We start from the raw sequence: 19,623 nt of genomic DNA on the forward strand, positions 1-19,623 counted from the left end.
CATACAATTCCACAATACAACTCTGACCATAAGAATTCTCTCAGACATTAACTTACAACATTTTTTCATATAGTATAATGCTCCCTTCGACCAAAAAATGAAATCTTTGAACCACTGTAAAAAAAAAACTCAGACGTGCTGGACCATAAGTGTGTTCTACAAAAATGATCTACTCAACATACCCTTTCAGAATTATGGGGTCGCTATTCTGTTCCATTCAAAAAGTCTTCATTTGTTGGACAGTGTTATAAAGGAAATGAATATTTTAATATTGCTTGCAGTTATAACTAAGTCAGGATCCATTTTCCTTTCTGATGGACGTAAACATAGTACAATACTACATGTGTGTCACTATGCTGGTACATGGTTTCTTGAGCTTTTATTGTCATACACATTGTAGTACGGAAACCATATGTATGTCTTAGGCATAACAATATACATATGTTCATATGAAGTGAAAACTAATTAAAACATTTTTTTTCTCAATTTCAACGCTTTTAAAGTGGAAGAATTTTGTAAAATAGTAATACAAGAGTGAATTAAATCGCACAATTTCATTTTACAAATCGTACAAAAGAATTTTTATAGATGTGGTAATTGACAATTATACAAAAAACGGTAGTTAATAAACCCATAATTTTGGGTGTAGGTTAGAGGGATTTTAGTTTTAAGATCTTAGGCGAAATAACTATATCCGTTATTTTATTTCTATAGATACTGAGAGATCTTTATAAAGTTGACTTAAGACTTATTAATACATCTTAGTATCGAATTTCTACACTTAGCGATTGTTGAATCTTAGATTAAATGCTATGATCACTATAAGGTATTGTGCTTAGTTTATTATCGAGCTCAGAGTTTAACGCGCTACCAAAATAGGACTGCGACCAGTCGGATATAGAAAATGGTACATTTCGACTACGTAAAACCGTTTGTCGTAGTTATGCATCCACGTCAAATAGTTTAAACTAGATGAAATTAGAAATCAAAGCTCAAGTTGAATTGACTTTATTCAAAACAATTATTTTCCATTTAATAATTTATCATCGCAACAGGAAAGTTCAACAATTTAAAATGGCCACAAGTACTACACAAGAAACTACTTCACAGTGTAATTTGAGTGAATTGAAACCATTTTTCATGGACAAGTTAATGAAGAAAATATTTTGCTTCTACGATGAACAGTCTCTAATTGATGTGACTTTTAAAGTTTCTAACCCAGAGGCTTTGTAAGTATTACCTTGTTTGAATGTCCCTTAAAAATATATTGATTTGAATTTGTAATTTTTTTTCACAGTGTACCCGCGCATCGTTTGATACTCTCAGCAGCGAGTCCTTACTTCGAGAACCTCTTCAACGGCGATCGAGGCAATGCTCTTGTCATCGAAATAAATGATATTGATAGTGATATCTTTGAGCGCTTAATAACATTTTGCTACACAGGACAGGCGCTGGTTACAGTTGACAATGTTGCTGCGATGCTGAAGGCGGCAATCGAGTTGCAATTGGAAGATGCCGCGACCATGTGCATGGACTTCATTATGTCGCACATCGATGAATGCACATTACAGGTTGTATATGCGCTAGAACGCGAAACGCAATGTGAACTTGTCAAGCGGAAAATCCACGAATACGAAATACAGAATTTCTTAGAGGTGAGTCTAATCCTGCACGTATTGATACACAATGGCGTAATTAAAATTTCGTTTTTGTTAATACTAGATCAGCCAACGCGACGAGTTTCTCAATTTTGATGTTGAGAAATTACAATGCCTTATAGAATCGCACAATTTGAATGTAGCTTGTGAGAAAGATGCACATGATGCCATAACTCGTTGGTTTAATCACGATGTTTCTGCGCGTCAACAACATCTACCTCGTTTAGTCGCTTGCCTGCGGCTCACTCAATTCGATGTGGACTTCCTTTTGACTCACATTCAGTCATTACCTGGCTGTGAGTTGTTGGCCCTCCAGGTGTCCATGTGGATCAGTAATTCCTCAGCAAGGCATAGGATAAATATCCGATTTACTGAACCACGTGTACGGATCGGTGCTAGAAATTGTGATGAGAAAACATTGCTGCTTGTTTACGAAGAGGTAAGCGCTCACAGCGGTTAACTTTCCAAATTTAATCTCTAATTAATATATGGAAAATATTTATTTATAATATAATCAAAGCATAATTCGTCGAAGGCATGTGCACTTCAATATAATAAAGCTGAGGACACATGGCAAAAATATGCGACTCTATATAAGGATACTATAAACTCTAGTGCCATTTTAAAGGATGACAATTTGTTATTTATTGGTGGTGATAGCTATAAATCACCATCCAAAAGTTTTCTCAGTTGGAATATTCCAAATAAAACATGGCGAAAATTGTCAAAAATGAACCATAGAAGACAAGACCATAGTGTTGTCGAATTAGAAGGAAAAATATACGCTATTGGTGGTCGTGGTGAGAATGATACTATTTTGCAGTCAGTTGAAAGGTAAGTACCTAGTGTCTGGCCGATTTTTTAAATATTATAAATTTAAATATACATATGAATATGCATCTACATAAATGGAACGTACTGTTAGTCGCAATTTCAGCAAGTAAGTACATACCTGCATTATGTACACATAACATAATCTTAAATCTTCTCAACGGCGAAAGCATAACAACAACATGACAAATTCTTCTCTGTTCGCTAGTTTAGGATCCTTTACAATAGCAGTGCAATATTTATATTGTCTACAATAAGTACTCAATAACTAAGCAATATACCTGAACAGGTATATCTAGTCTTCTTAGCACTTTACAAAAATAGCTTTTCTACAGCTGTAGCCGTTAAGAACTGTTCAGAAATCTATTATTATAATGTACCTCGTATGTATATAAAGAAAAAATAATATTATTCGCGTATTCTCGAAGCAAGTATTTAAAAATAGTGGTTCTAGTAAAAAAATTATATTATTTTTCCAGTAGATGGCTTTAGTAATTTGTAGCTTGTGTTATATAACTGTAATCGACGTATATATGTATGTCACATCTCCTAATCGCTGCTGAATCCGCTATCAAAATCGATACATTTCTTAAATATGAATACTATTCTTTCTTAATATTAATCGAACTTTTAAAAGGTGAACAGAATAATTAATATTTTAAGCTATTGAAAAAGTAAAAAACATAACCTGGAATCGAAAGTCTAATAAGTACAAAGGATCGGCTAAAATTTCACCGTGGACGCTCGTTAATGTTACGAAAGACAATGCTCATCACTTCAATGTAATAAATAAGTATTAATTTTTTATTGTTTATTTCAAGGTATACAGCATCCAATGGTTGGGAGTTCGTGGCACCTTTGATTACAGCACGTTGCGAGGCCGGTGCAGTGTCTTTGAATGGTAAAGTTTACATAATAGGCGGTTCGAATGGAAAAACCTTAAAATCCGTGGAATGCTATAACCCGGATTCGAATAGTTGGACTTATTGTGCAGTTATGCGCGAAGAGTATCCGAGCCTTAGTGTAAGTTATAAAAAGCCAATGCTTTAAAAAAATTACAAAAAATATATAAAATTCTTAAAAGGTATTAAATTTTCGCAAATTCTTCTTCGAGAAGCAATGACCAAATTTAGAATGGGTACGGAACCAAACGGTAGACATTGTGTAATTTAGTCGCGTGTAAGTAATATTTACAATAGGCAACGTACACAACGACTTGGCACTATAGTGTGTGTATTTATATTACACTGATATAATGTCAAATTTATATACAGTAAAAATTGTTCACCAAGCAAATATCTCAAAATTTTTAAGTAATTGCATACCAAAACAAAATGCACTTTATTTCAGTGAGGTATCTCTTCGACAGATTTTTCTAAAACTGTTAGTGTGACTAGGTTTCAAGTGAAAATATATACAACTTTACACAATATTAGAATATTTTATGAAAATAGTCGGAATCTTATTAAACTGTCTACATACCACCCATAAAGTTAAATAAAATATTAATTCCTATCTTTTTGTACTACAGGTAGCTGCACATAATGGTCACATCTATGTTGTAGGCTATTTTAATGGTATGCCAGCTGTTGAACGTTACGATCCTAACCGAGACAAATGGACTCAGGTACATTGCAATTGATTTCCAACTGTTTGATATTAAATATTCCGAAAAAATTTCGCAGATTTGCTCTCTGGATGGCAAACTAAATCTTACAACAAAACGCCCATATGTCCTCTCTGGTAGTTGGTACGGTTTCGCTTGCGCATCTCTTGACAATGAACTATGGGCTATTGGTAGCAGCATGAACAATGAGACAACAGTCGAAGTTTATAACGAAGAAAATGATCATTGGGTACAGAAGAGGCCGTTACCCAAAGGTTTCATATATTCATGTTTTGTTATACCTGTAACTTTTCTGACTTCAAAATAAACAAACAATAATAGAAATGTTGTTATTTTTTAATACACTAATAGAAGCGGCAAACTAGTTTCCATTGAACGCGAACAAAAAACCGTATAAGGAAATTCATGGTACATCGTATCTGTAGCGGTTCTACTAAGAATTTAGCTTTGTGAAACATGAAAAAAATTAAAATGAAAAAATTAATTAGTCTAACAAAATAACTGTGAGCACCACTGAAAAGGAAATAAAGCGTTAATAATAATTTCTATTGTTTTTATGTATATTTTTGCTATTTTATTTTTTCTATACCTATTTTTATACTCTCGCAACAAAATGGAAAATGGGTGTGGCGTCGCCCACTTATGGGTCAAAAACCATATCTCAAGAACTACTCGACAGATTTCAATGAAATTCGGTATATAACACTTTCTTGACACACTGATGACACGCGTGGAATATGGGCGAAATCGGTTCACAACTACGTCTACTTCCCATATAACTCAATTTTGAATTCTTTTGATTCGTTCACTTTATAATACACATATGTATATACATTAGGAACAAATGAAGATAACGCAATAAAACATTACACAAATACTGTATTTGATCCGTGACATCACTTGTGGAAAAATTGTCAAACTCGAACCATGACTTTTCAAGGCCCCTGATATCGAACATGAAGAACTCAGTGCCTAAGGGTAATTTTTCACCGAAAATAAAGGTAAATCTCTAAATAAATTGCAAGAGTATAAAATGTTCGGTTTTAGTTTTCATAACAGTAGCTCTACCAATTTGCATCGTGGCTGCGTGGTTGTAACTTAATGCAGTTTGTATTATTTTTACCTCACCTCTATCATGAAAACATCGGACGCTTGGATTATCCGACGGAATTTTCACACATGTTGCCACTTTGAATATTTTATGGAAATGAAAAAGGATCTGCCACAAAAAATGATCAGAACTTATATTCAGTTCTTTCCAGAACTAAATCCATCTTATTTTAATTTTTTCAGTTAATAATATATTGTAACTTTCAACTATCCGAACAGCGTAGCGACTCGAGTATTTCTTATAATTTTCAATTACATTTTTATAGCTATTAAGGAAATAATTTCAAATCACATGCGCGAGAATCGATTATCGACCGATCGCAAATGATTGTTGAACAAAATTTCACAACCGCCCAAGTACGCGCTTGAGAATCAACTACGGCTTGAAGAACAAAAATATTAGAAATATACAAGCTCGCACTAGGGAGTCGAACGCCTTCATAATCAGAGAGAAAGACATCGGACACCAAAGTCTAGAGGTCGTAATCAAGTTTTACCTCATTGCAAATAAAGTATAATTTCATGTTCGAATTTTTCTCATTTTACTTTTTTAAAATGGACCCACGCAAGAAACGGTAAAGTACATAGATATGTATGGGAGAGTGTGTATAAGTGTGTAAAAACTCATAACTTTTGAAATGTTTGTTTAAACCCGTGCGAAGCCGGAGGGGTCTGCTAGTATTTATTTGATTATTTTTCTTTGGAAACTTTGGAACAAAACTCAAAATCTTTACAACAAGTAGTGTTTTTGATTAACTTAAATAGTTTCAAGTTTTCAAGTTTCATGCAATTCAAAATTGTTTTAACATCATAAACTTTCTCATTTCATTTGAAAAAGATCATTTCATTTGAAAATATTAAATAAAAAAAAACGGTGGAATGTTTGGTTTATCCACGAATTATTTTGTTGCGTTTTTTGAACACAAATTTGAAAAACCACCAATTAAATAATTAAAAAACAAATATAATGAAAAGAAATTTGTATTTACATGAAATGGACACTCTAATAATAAGAGATCTGAAAGAGATCATAGATTTAACATTAATTTTCTTGAAATAATTTGCAATCTCAAATTAAAAACTTAGTTTTTTATTTCATTTAAAAATTTCTTAAGCCTTTATGAAAATAAATATCGCCGGGTATTAAAACAATTGGAATTTTTAATGATGGTGTGTTTATTAAAAAAACCAAAAGATTTGTATAAAAACAATAATTTTTTAAAGAGAAAAATTTCAGGTTCAATGAAAAACAGCGTATTTTCATTTTTTTTATTATTCAGTGATATTAAGGTCAATATAAAAATTTAGTTTAGCGAAAAAAAGGATAATTTATTTAGGTAATAATTTCTCTTAATTTATTTCCTACTTTATTTGTGTTAATTTAATTTTTTTTGAAAAGCTCTTAAAAAATTTAGAACATAATACACACCAATATAGTATGGAATCATTGGAACGAACTCAACTGACGTGAGGTATGAAAATTTAGTACTGGTACGGAGTCTACACCGAATATTCTCCGATATCGAATTGATTTTTTTTTTGGAATTATGTAAGTGATGTGTTGTTTATAAAATACATTAAAAACAAGTAAGGAAGGGCTAAGTTCAGGTGTAACTGAACATTTTATACTCTCGCAATTTATTTATTTAACTTTATTTATAATATTATATAATACACAATATGACCCACATATTCGTCATATATATTGTATAAAGTCCATTAAAAGTTGGAATCCATAATATTAGGTTAGAAGCACCGAAGTTCTCGTGTTCAATATATGGGGCCTTAAAAACATATGGTCCGACTTCGGCGATTTTTAGAATGGGGAAGCCACACTATAAACATAGTATTTGTGCAAAGTTCGGCAAGTTCACTAGTGCTTACTTTATATATTGTAACGATTCAGATCATCTTCAAAGTTCTGGTATATAGGAAGTAGGCTTGGTTGTGAAGCGATTTGGCCTTTTTTCACAACATATAGCAACTATTACAAACCAAGTTTCCCTGAAATCGGTCGAGTAGTTCCTGAGAAATGGTTTTTGACCCATCAGTGGACGACGCCACGCCCATTTCCCATTTTGTAAAAAAATCTGAGTGCAGCTTTCATCTGCCATTTCTTATGTGAAATTTAGTGTTTCTGACGTTTTTCGTTAGTGAGTTAACCCACTTTTAGTAATTTTCAACCTAATCTTTGTATGGGAGGTGGGCGTGGTTATTATCCGATTTCTTTCATTTTTGGACTGTATTAAGAAGTGACTAAAAGAACGACGGGTTTATATAGCTCTATTGGTTTCCGAGATATGTACAAAAAACTTAGTAGGGGCGGGGCCACCTCCACAAAAAAATTACATCCAAATATGCCCCTTCATAGTGCGATCCTTCATACCAAATTTTATTTCCTTATCTTTATTTATGGCTTACTTATGGCACTTTATGTGTTTTCGGTTTTCGCCATTTTTTGGGCGTGGCAGTGGTCCGATTTTGCTCCTTTTCGAAAGCAACCTTCCTATTCAAGAAATAAGTGTGCCAAGTTTCATTAAGATATCTTAATCTTTACTCAAGTTACAGCTTGCACAGACGGACGGACGGACAGACATTCGGATTTGAACTCTACTCTTCACTCTGATCAGTTTGGTATATATAACCCTATATCTAACTCGTTTAGTTTTGGGTGTTACAAACAACCGTTATGTGAACAAAACTATAATACTCTCTAGCAACTTTGTTGCTAGCAACATTGTTGCGAGAGTATAATGAAATACAAAGCACACTCAGTTGTAAACGAAATCACTTGAAAGTAAATGAGACTTATAAAATGAGCTCGAAATATAAGGGACAGACAATCGTTGAAAAATTTATAATTCTTATATTGGCCAAAGAAGGAGTCTTATTTCAAGAAAGTGTGAAAGGGGATAGGTTGCAGTCATCCCTCGGATCTAAATTGATTAAAGAAAATTTTTACATTGGCCAAAGAAGGAGTCTTATTCCAAGAAATTCGGCAAAGTTTAGGTTGCAGTCGTCCCTCGGATCAAAATTGATTAAAGAAAATTTTTACATTGGCCAAAGAAGGAGTCTTACTCCAAGAAATTCGGCAAAGTTTAGGTTGCAGTCATCCCTCGGAGCTAAATTGATTAAAGAAAAATTATCAGGAAGATTAATTGGGGATCAAAAGTATGGACAGTCCAAGAAAAAAGACTTCTAGACGAACAAATGGTGTTATCCATAGGATGTGCCTCAAGGAGCGATTCAAAAGAGGTGAAATAATTAGAACGGACATTGAGTAACAATATAGAGTAAACGTTAGTTTAAGGATTGTAAGGAGGCTTTTGATTTTTCCGACTTTGCGGTAGGAGACCATCGTAGAGCAATGGCGAAATGTCATATGATCATATGAAAACAAATTTAACTTATACTGTGCTGACCATTTGCCGTACGTACGACGTTTTGTGGGCATTATAAATTATTTAGAATTTTGATATGCTTTTCTTTTTACGCACGTGACCCTTTGTTACTTACTGACGGAATAATAAACGTAGGACCTTTTGTAGAAGAGCAATATGGGCATTATTCTTATATTTTAGAAAAAAATTATTTAAAAAACTTTTATGATTTCTTTACAAATGAGGAATTTTTCAGACCTAGGAATTCTTTACATGGATTGGAAAGGAAACTCTCCCGTCTTCAATTCTTTTGAGCACATATGGCATTTAATGAAATGTAAGGTTGCTCAACATAAGCCTCAAAGCAGGATAGACTACAAAAAATTTGGTGAAAGTATAGGAGGAAGAAATTTTCGTTTAGTCGCGTTATAAATTTAAAAAGAATTCTAAAACCGAACGCTTGTGTATAAGCTAATACCTGAGACAGACATGTAGTATACATTGTAGTATGCTTCAGAAACCATATGTGTATCACCGGTGTTCCGAATTTTGTTTGAAAGCAAATGGTGTTCCGTACTACAATAGAGTTCTAGAAACCATTGAAATTTTGTGGTGTTGTGAAATGTACTACAATGGATTGCATTGAACACACCGAAAGCTTTAAGCTCTTCTGTCATAATCATATGTTTTCGGACAATTTGACATACAGAAAATAAATTAAATTAAAAATTAATTGAAATCAAAAAAACAAAATTTGAAAAAAAAAAAATGATGTGAAAATATGTAATAATTATATTGGACAATAATATTTTAAGATTGCTTCAAGTTATAACGGGTGATTTTTTTGAGGTTAGGATTTTCATGCATTAGTATTTGACAGATCACGTGGGATTTCAGACATGGTGTCAAAGAGAAAGATGCTCAGTATGCTTTGACATTTCATCATGAATAGACTTACTAACGAGCAACGCTTGCAAATCATTGAATTTTATTACCAAAATCAGTGTTCGGTTCGAAATGTGAAATCCGCTTTTTTATCGACAAATTTTGTTCAGCGATGAGGCTCATTTCTGGTTGAATGGCTACGTAAATAAGCAAAATTGCCGCATTTGGGGTGAAGAGCAACCAGAAGCCGTTCAAGAACTGCCCATGCATCCCGAAAAATGCACTGTTTGGTGTGGTTTGTACGCTGGTGGAATCATTGGACCGTATTTTTTCAAAGATGCTGTTGGACGCAACGTTACGGTGAATGGCGATCGCTATCGTTCGATGCTAACAAACTTTTTGTTGCCAAAAATGGAAGAACTGAACTTGGTTGACATGTGGTTTCAACAAGATGGCGCTACATGCCACACAGCTCGCGATTCTATGGCCATTTTGAGGGAAAACTTCGGAGAACAATTCATCTCAAGAAATGGACCCGTAAGTTGGCCACCAAGATCATGCGATTTAACGCCTTTAGACTATTTTTTGTGGGGCTACGTCAAGTCTAAAGTCTACAGAAATAAGCCAGCAACTATTCCAGCTTTGGAAGACAACATTTCCGAAGAAATTCGGGCTATTCCGGCCGAAATGCTCGAAAAAGTTGCCCAAAATTGGACTTTCCGAATGGACCACCTAAGACGCAGCCGCGGTCAACATTTAAATGAAATTATCTTCAAAAAGTAAATGTCATGAACCAATCTAACGTTTCAAATAAAGAACCGATGAGATTTTGAAATTTTATGCGTTTTTTTTTTTAAAAAAGTTATCAAGCTCTTAAAAAATCACCCTTTAATTAAGTCCGGATCAATTTTCCTGCCTGTTATTCATAATTACATTTTGTTTGAATTTATTTGTATCAGCTGATGAATGTAAACATAGTACAATATACTATATGTGTGTCACTATGCTGGTTCATGGTTTCTAGAGCTTTTATTGTAGTACATATAATAGTATGGAAACCATATGTATGTCGTCTTAGGTATAAGAAAAGTTGTTTTGTGGTCATTCATTAAACGAGATAAATTAAATACTCAAATTGTATGTACATAGGTAATTTAATACAATGTTTTTGTGGTTACTAAATACATTAAAAACAAAAACGTAAAATAGAAACAAGAAATATATTAAAAAATATCAAAATTTATTTTCCCCCCTAGTGGCAATACTATTAAATGTTATAAAAGAGTTCACTTCATATTTGCTTTGGTTAGTAGCTGGGATGAGCACCATCACAATCAAACGATCATCACAAATAGAGATTTTGTTAGTGTGTTTACTAAGCTAAAGAAAATGTTCCAGACTGCTTGCACTGGTTGAGAGTGAGAGATAGTGGGTCTATGCCGCACCCTACAGTATGTGTATCAGTAATAAAACTAACAATATTTTATATTTAGTATAGGATAAGATTTAGGATAGTCAGTATATGTGGTTAATGTAGTAATTTAAAAAGTTAATTTTATGCTATTTTACAATGGAATAATTGTTTTCCTTTCATACGTCAAATATATAACTTCATCCCCATAAAACTGCTGATTGCAGTTTGGTCGTATTATCTCATCGTAGGTGCTCGTATCACGCTCTTCGCTTGTGCGTGTTAGTGACAAATCCGTATGTGTAAGTATACGATCACTTACGCTCTCTTATCAATGCCGAGAGTTTTATAATATTTTTATGCTCTTTCGTTAAAGTTCTGGTTGTAGTTAGTAGCTATGATATCGAGAAATTTTCCACAGTATCGCGTTAATAGCGAAGCAAATACGTTCAAATTACATTCACTTGGAGTGTTGTTACGGTATGAAGTATACATTATAGTATGTATATATTATTTGCTTTACGCAATTGTTGTTTTTTCACGATATTGTAATTTTGTTATAATGAGAGTGGCGATCTATATTGATCATATTAATTTAGTGATATATAGAAACAAGTACAATAAAAAAGAAAATCTTCTTTAAACAGAAAAGTGTGTGTCAGTATTTGAGGGAAAACCCCGAATTCAGTGTTAATATATATATGTATGCATGTATGTGCTAAGAGAGGGGCTCTCTGGATTAATAATGTGTAGTCTTTAGCTGTCACACACTTACCCTTTTATATTTTAGACTCTAAATGAAAGCAAATAGATTATCGAATAGCGTTAATTTAATGAAAATTATTATTTGCCGTCTGATGAAACTGAAAAGGGTTCGATCATTATTTGCTTCCCTTCTTTTAATCGCTTGCAACATATCCTCAGCTTTTTCCTACCTATCTTAATAAATTTTTCAAATTATAGTCAATTTGATTAATGTAGAAATTCAAAAAAGTCGTTCTATGCTATTTTACAATGGAATAATTGCTTTTATTTCATACGTAAAATATATAACTTCATTCGCATAAAACTGCTCAGTCAACTGCTGATTGCAGTTTGATCGTATTGTCTCATCGTAGGCGCTCGTTTTACGCTCTTCGCTTGTGTGTATTAGTGACAACCGGTATGTGTAAGTATACGATCACTTGAGATCTCTCATCAATGCAGAGAGTTTTATAATGTTTTCATGCGCTTTCATCGAAGTTCTGGTTGCGGTTAATAGCTATGGTATCGAAAACTGCTTCTTCAGTACAGCGTGAGTAGCGGTGCAAAAAAGTTTATATTTCAGTCACTTCGTGAGTGGTTACGGTATGAAGTCTACATATATATACATACATATATAAAATATTATATATATAGTACATACGAGTAAATACATACATTTTGAATTCTATTCAATTGTTGTTTTTTCGTAATATTGTTATATTGTTAGAAAAGGAATAGCGTCTATATTGATCGTATTAATTTAGTGATTTATAAAAGCAAATACAACAAAAAGAACGCTAATATTATGTGTATACTAAGTAACATTTGCTGAAATCCCCACCCGGTTCGGCGCTAAGTGAGAGTCAACATATGAGAGCGCTCATAGTTGTATTGTTCAGAGTGTCGATTTTTTTCATATTTTTATTATTGTTGACAGACATTTAGCCGCTCACTTGTGGCTTGTTGTTAGTTCTCTACAATTTGCTGATAAACAGATTGAGCGAATAAATCTCAGTAATACTAGGCACATGGCTGCCACTGTGACGAAATTTATTTAGATTTAGTAGATTTTTAAAGTGAACAAAGGATAAATAATAAAAAATTCAAAAGAATACAAATATGGAAACATATAGTTATACCTGAGACAGACATGTAGTACATATTATAGTATGCTACATAAACCATATGTGTATCACTGGTGTTCCGAATTTTGTTTGCAAGTAAATGGTATTTCGTACTACAAAAGAGTTCTAGAAACCATTGAAATTATGTGGTGTTGTGAAATGTACTACAATGGTTTTGACATAGAGAAAATAAATTAAATTCGAAATAAACTGAAATCAAAAAACAAAATTTATAAAAATGTTGAGAAGTAATAATTATAATGGAAAAGAATATTTTCATATTGCTTGCAGTTATAACTAAGTCAGGATCCATTTTGCTTTCTGATGGACGTAAACATATGTAGTACAATACTACATGTGTGTCACTATGATGGTACATGGTTTCTTGAGCTTTTATTGTCGTACACATTGTAGTACGGAAACCATATGTATGTCTTAGGCATTAAAATATACATACAGTGGATCACAGCCAAAGTGATGCAGCCGTATAAAAAATATTAAAGCAAGTATAATCTGCTACGTAGATTTTGCGGTTGTAGTTCAGCATTTGCTCTTCTCCATACATAACTCTTTCCATCTGATCTACATAGGTTGAATTTACTTACATCTGCAAAAATTACGGTATTCCAGAAGCTTTCACTCTTATATAAATGTTCTTTTGCAAACTTCAACCTTGTACTTCGATTTTTTGCATTGATGTATGGCTTATTTTGGGCTGTGCATTCATAAAAATCAACTTCTCTGAGCACTCTTCTTATGGTTTCCGGATGACTTTGCTTCCCCAGATATTTTTAACTTCGCTGCATAAAATTGGAGCACTTAATTGGGGATTTTCTCGTATTTTCCATACAATCCAATGAGAATCACTTTCATTAAACATTTTATTATGAGCCGTATTCTTTTGATTTGCAACACGATTTTCACGGACATAACGTTCAATGATATGCTGACAAGTTCTTGAACAGTTCTTTGACTCAGCTTCACAATTTCCGCGATTTTACGTTGACTTTTTCCGTCTTTATATTGCTTCAAGATTAACTCGTGCACCTCAATACTTGTTTGGCGACCCATTTTGAACTACACTTCACAAATGACAATATTAAAATGTTAAAACTATCAAATATTATCCCAGAATAGCTCATATTTATAACGGTATTTAGTTTGCATTCGAAAATCGCTGCAAAGTTGACGCCCTAACGGTAAAAATGTGTGCATCATTTTGGCTGTGAACGTGTATTCCGGTATATATATGTATATGTTTTTACTTAATGCTTGAAAAAAAAATAATTGTTGAGTTTTTTGTATTTAAAAGATTAAACATATTTGTACCTAATCAAAAAATTAGTAAAAGTTTTTAATTTCGAAATATAAACACGATTTTTAGCATCACTTTGGCTGTGAGCCACTGTATGTTCATATAAAGTGAAAACTAATTCAAACATTTTTGTCTCAATTTCAACGATTTTAAGGTGGAGGATTGATTTTTGTAAAATAGTAATACAAGTGTGAATTAAATCGTACAAAAGAATTTTAATTGAATATGGCAATTGACAATTATACAAAAAACGGTAGTCAATAAACCCATAATTTTGGATGTAAGTTAGAGGGATTTTAGTTTTAAGATCTTAGGCGAAATAACTATATCCGTTATTTTATTTCTATAGATACTGAGAGATCTTTATAAAGATGACTTAATACATCTGAGTATCGAATTTCTACACTTAGCGATTGTTGAATCTTAGATTAAATGCTATGATCACTATAAGGTATTGTGCTTAGTTTATTATCGAGCTCAGAGTTTAACGCGCTACCAAAATAGGACTGCGACCAGTCCGATATAGAAAATGGTACATTTCGACTACGTAAAACCGTTTGTCGTAGTTATGGAGCGAATGCATCCACGTCCAACAGTTTAAACTAGATGAAACTAGAAAGCAAAGCTCAAGTTGAATTGACTTTATTCAAAACAATTATTTTCCATTTAATAATTTATCATCGCAACAGGAAAGTTCAACAATTTAAAATGGCCACAAGTACTACACAAGAAACTACTTCACAGTGTAATTTGAGTGAATTGAAACCATTTTTCATGGACAAGTTAATGAAGAAAATATTTTGCTTCTACGATGAACAGTCTCTAATTGATGTGACTTTTAAAGTTTCTAACCCAGAGGCTTTGTAAGTATTACCTTGTTTGAATGTCCCTTAAAAATATATTGATTTGAATTTGTAATTTTTTTTCACAGTGTACCCGCGCATCGTTTGATACTCTCAGCAGCGAGTCCTTACTTCGAGAACCTCTTCAACGGCGATCGAGGCAATGCTCTTGTCATCGAAATAAATGATATTGATAGTGATATCTTTGAGCGCTTAATAACATTTTGCTACACAGGACAGGCGCTGGTTACAGTTGACAATGTTGCTGCGACGCTCAAGGCGGCAATCGTGTTGCAATTGGAAGATGCCGCGACCATGTGCATGGACTTCATTATGTCGCACATTGATGAATGCACATTACAGGGTGTATATGCGTTAGAACGCGAAACGCAATGTGAACTTGTCAAGCGGAAAATCCACGAATACGAAATACAGAATTTCTTAGAGGTGAGTCTAATCCTGCACGTATTGATACACAATGGCGTAATTAAAATTTCGTTTTTGTTAATACTAGATCAGCAAACGCGACGAGTTTCTCAATTTTGATGTTGAGAAATTGCAATGCCTTATAGAATCGGAAAATTTGAATATAACCTGTGAGGAAGATGCATATGGTGCCATATCTCGTTGGTATAATCACGATGTTTCTGCGCGTCAAGAACACCTCCCTCGTTTAGTCGCGTGCCTGCGGCTCACGCAATTCGATGTGGGCTTCCTCTTGACTCACATTCAGTCATTACCTGGCTGTGAGTTGTTGGCTCTCCAGGCGTCCATGTGGATCAGTAAGCCTGCAGCACGGTCACAGATAAATAGCCGATTTACAGAATCGCGTACAGGGCTCGATGCTAGGAATACTGATGAAAAAACATTGCTGATGATTTATCAAGAGGTAAGCGCTCACAGCGGTTTATATTCAAAATTTAATATCTCTAACTAATGTAAGCACAATATTTATTTTTGATATAATCAAAGGATAATGCGACGAAACCATGTGTACTTCAATATAACAAACCTGAGGACAAATGGCAAAAATATGCGAGTATAAATGAGGATAGTGCGAACTATAATGCGATTTTAAAGGATGACAATTTATTATTTATTGGTGGTGCTCCCTATAAGTCAGCATCCAAAAGGTTTTTCAGCTGGAACGTAATAAATAAAACATGGCAAGAATTGCGAGAAATGAATCAAGCAAGACGTTTGCACAGTGTTGTCGAATTAGATGGAAAAATATACGCTATTGGTGGTCGTGGTGAGAATGATACTATTTTGCAGTCAGTTGAAAGGTAAGTACCTAGTGTCTGACCGATTTTTTAAATTTTATTAATTTATATATACATATGTATATGTATCTACATAAATGGAACAGTACGTTAGTCACAATTTGGCAAGTAAGGAAGGGCTAAGTTCGGGTGCCACCGAACATTTTATACCCTCGCAACTGATATATTTAATTTTATGAAGATAACACACAATTTAACTATATATTCGTCGTAACGGCCACCAAAATATAGCAAGTCGTTATATATAGTATATTGGAACTGTGGTAATTCCTGGACCGTTTTCAGCAATTTTCGTCAACAAAGCTACAGCAAATCCATGATTATACATACTATATTAGAGCACTCAATTGAATTTCTTTTGAATATCTTAAAAATCTTTACCATAAAATTTAGGGTTACTGTTGCTATTCCTTACATAATTAAAGCACTCTTAGTAGTTTTCAACTATTATCTGTGCAACATGGTGCGAGAGTATAATAATAATCTGCGAATATTAAGTATTGTGTTTCATAAACCAAAAATTCAGCTTATGTGTAAATATGAAGAGCGAATCACAAAATGCGTTAAGTAAGACGCCTAATTCATGTATGTGACACACACACACACATAGTAGTGTTATACAGGTACATAATCCTAATCTACTACACATACCTGCATTATGTACAAGCTATTAAAAAAATATTTATTAAAAAATTGAAAAAGTGAAAAATATAATATGGAATCGAATGTCATAAGTACAAAGGATAGGCTAAAATTTCACCGTGGACGCTCGTTAATGTTACGAAAGACAATGCTGATCACTTCAATGTAATAAATAAGTATTAATTTTTTATTGTTTATTTCCAGGTATACGGCATTCAATGGTTGGGAATTTGTGGAACCTTTGATTACAGCACGTTGCGAGGCCGGTGCACTGTCTTTGAATGGTAAAGTTTACATAATAGGCGGTTCGAATGGAAAAACCTTAAAATCAGTGGAATGCTATAACCCGGATTCGAATAGTTGGACTTATTGTGCAGTTATGCGGGAAGAGTATTCGGGCCTTAGTGTAAGTTATAAAAAACCAATGCTTGATTTAATGGGGACCAATTGATAACTAGTTAACTTTTCAAATAAATAATGAAAAGATAAATCTCACTTTTAGACGATTTTGCAAATTAAAAAAAAAATTACAAAAAATATATGAAAATTTTAAAAGGTATTAAATTTTCGCGAATTCTTCTTCGAAAAGCAATGATAAAAAATTGGAAAGAATACGGAACCAAACGGTAGACATTGTGTAATTTAGTCGCGTGGCAACGTATACAACGAACCCGTACATAACTATTCGACTTATGTGAACCTGATTTTTTATTATTGATAGACCAAGATCTGATATAATGTCGAATTTATATTCACAAAGCAAATATCTCAAAACTTTTACGTAATTGCATACTGTTGCCACAATAACAAAATACACTTGATTTTAGTGAGGTATCTCTTCGCCAGATTTTTCTAAAACTGCTGATGTGACTAGGTTTCAAGTGGAAATATATACAAATTTACGCAAAATAAAATATTTTACGAGAATAGTCGAAGTCTTATTAATTTGTCCTATTTGCACCAAAAAGTTAAATAAATTATTAATTTCAATTTTTTACTACAGGTAGCTGCAAATAATGGTCACATCTATGTTGTAGGCTATTTTAAAGGTAGCCCAGCTGTTGAACGTTACGATCCTTATCGAAACACATGGAATCAGGTAAATTGTAGTTGACTTTTTACAATTGTTTGATATTAAACTAAATCTTCCGAAAAATTTTCGCAGATTTGCTCACTGGAAAGTAATTGCTGGCGCCGTTTCTTTTGTGTATCTCTTGAATATAGACTATGGGCTATTGGTGGCAGCGTGAAGAATGAGACAAGGGTCGAAGTTTATAACAAAGGATATGATCATGATCGTTGGGTACAGAAGAGCTCGTTACCCAAAGGAGACATATATTCATGTTTTGTTATACCTGTAACTTTTCTGACTTCAAAATAAACAAACGATAATGGAAATGCCGTTTTTTTTTAATAAACTAATAGAAGTCGCAAACTAGTTTCTATCAAACGCGAACAAAAAACAAAGTTTGCTTTAATCGTTTATGTTATTATTCTTGTTTTTTCTTAAAAAAAAGGAAACAAAGCGTTAATACTAATTTCTGTTGTTTTTATAGAAAACTTAAACAAATAAAAAACAAGTAAATTCTCCGACTACTACATCTTCCTTCTTTAATTATGTATATTTTTGCCGTTTTATATTTTATTTACTAATTTTTTCGCTTTTGTTTTAGTTTTCTTTTTATACTCTCGCAACAAAGTTGCTAAAGAGAGTATTATAGTTTTGTTCACATAACGGTTGTTTGTAACACCCAAAACTAAACGAGTTAGATACATATATACCATCAGGGTGAAGAGTGGAGTTCAAATCCGAATGTCTGTCTGTCCGTCCGTCCGTCTGTGCAAGCTGTAACTTGAGTAAAAATTAAGATATCTTAATGAAACTTGGTACACTTATTTCTTGGCACCACTGCCACGCCCACAAAATGGCGAAAACCGAAAACACATAATGTGCCATAACTAAGCCATAAATAAAGCTATGGAAATAAAAATTGGTATGAAGGGGCATATTTGGATGTATTTTTTTTTTGGGGAAGTGGGCGTGACCCCGCCCCCAAATAGGTTCTTTGTACATATCTCGCAAACCAATAGAGCTATATAAACCAAACTTTCTGCAGTCGTTTTTTAGCCACTTCCGTCCAAAAATTTAAATCGGATAATAACCTCACCCACCTCCCATACAAAGGTTATGTTGAAAATTACTAAAAGTTGGTTAACTCACTAACCAAAAACGTCAGAAACACTAAATTTCACATAAGAAATGGCAGATGCAAGCTGCACTCTGATTTTTTTACAAAATGGAAAATGGGCGTGGCGTCGCCCACTTATGGGTCTAAAACCATAGCTCAGGAACTACTAGACCGATTTCAATGAAACTTGGTTTGTTTGTTTAGTTTCCTTACATCCCAATGATATGATGTGAAAATAGGCCAAATCGCTTCACAACCACGCGTACTTCCTATATACCCGAACTTTGAAGACGATCTGAATCGTTTACTTTACAATATATAAAGTAAGCACTAATGCAGATATCGGTGCAGAACTTTGCACAAATACTACGTTTATAGTGTGGCAGCTCCATTCTAATAATCGCCGAAATCGGACCATAGGTTTTTTAAGCCCCCATATATCGAATACGAGGGCCTCGGTGCTTCTAACCTAATATTATGGTTACCAACTTTCAATGGACTTTATACAATACACATATATGACGAATATGTGGGTCAAATTGTATAATATAAATAAAGTTAAATAAATCAATTGCGAGAGTA

General features: G+C 33.4%; 3 protein-coding genes across 6 annotated transcripts in view; all 3 read left to right on the forward strand.

Annotated features, from left to right (window-relative positions):
- LOC128922203 (kelch-like protein 3) overlaps nt 1–19,623 on the forward strand; it is a 386,371-nt gene that overhangs the window by 346,785 nt on the left and 19,963 nt on the right. The window contains exon 1 of one of the 2 annotated variants that reach the window (XM_054231985.1): nt 11,308–11,382. The exons of the other annotated variant lie outside the window; for it this stretch is intronic. The gene's annotated coding sequence lies outside the window, so the exon portion shown is untranslated. Of the gene's footprint in view, nt 1–11,307; nt 11,383–19,623 lie in introns of those variants that run through there. 2 annotated transcript variants of the gene reach the window in all.
- On the forward strand, nt 1,010–4,470 carry LOC128922197 (kelch-like protein 17). The gene is made up of 7 exons (XM_054231973.1): nt 1,010–1,229; nt 1,298–1,655; nt 1,723–2,097; nt 2,179–2,492; nt 3,311–3,512; nt 4,021–4,116; nt 4,175–4,470. Exons 1-7 carry the CDS (start codon nt 1,075–1,077, stop codon nt 4,421–4,423), a joined length of 1,749 nt encoding a protein of 582 aa, XP_054087948.1. The 5' UTR covers nt 1,010–1,074; the 3' UTR covers nt 4,424–4,470.
- LOC128922194 (kelch-like protein 3) lies at nt 12,052–18,250 on the forward strand. 3 transcript variants are annotated; one of them, XM_054231969.1, is made up of 9 exons: nt 12,052–12,070; nt 12,145–12,196; nt 14,775–14,948; nt 15,017–15,374; nt 15,442–15,816; nt 15,900–16,213; nt 17,057–17,258; nt 17,856–17,951; nt 18,018–18,250. In XM_054231969.1, exons 1-9 carry the CDS (start codon nt 12,067–12,069, stop codon nt 18,231–18,233), a joined length of 1,791 nt encoding a protein of 596 aa, XP_054087944.1. In that variant the 5' UTR covers nt 12,052–12,066; the 3' UTR covers nt 18,234–18,250. The 3 variants fall into 3 exon arrangements, with proteins under 3 accessions (XP_054087944.1, XP_054087943.1, XP_054087945.1); XM_054231968.1 differs by lacking the exon at nt 12,052–12,070 and having other exon boundaries at nt 12,105–12,196; XM_054231970.1 differs by lacking the exon at nt 12,052–12,070 and having other exon boundaries at nt 12,130–12,249.

This window comes from Zeugodacus cucurbitae, chromosome 5 (assembly GCF_028554725.1).
Source record: "Zeugodacus cucurbitae isolate PBARC_wt_2022May chromosome 5, idZeuCucr1.2, whole genome shotgun sequence".
In the NCBI taxonomy this organism is placed as follows: domain Eukaryota; kingdom Metazoa; phylum Arthropoda; class Insecta; order Diptera; family Tephritidae; genus Zeugodacus; species Zeugodacus cucurbitae.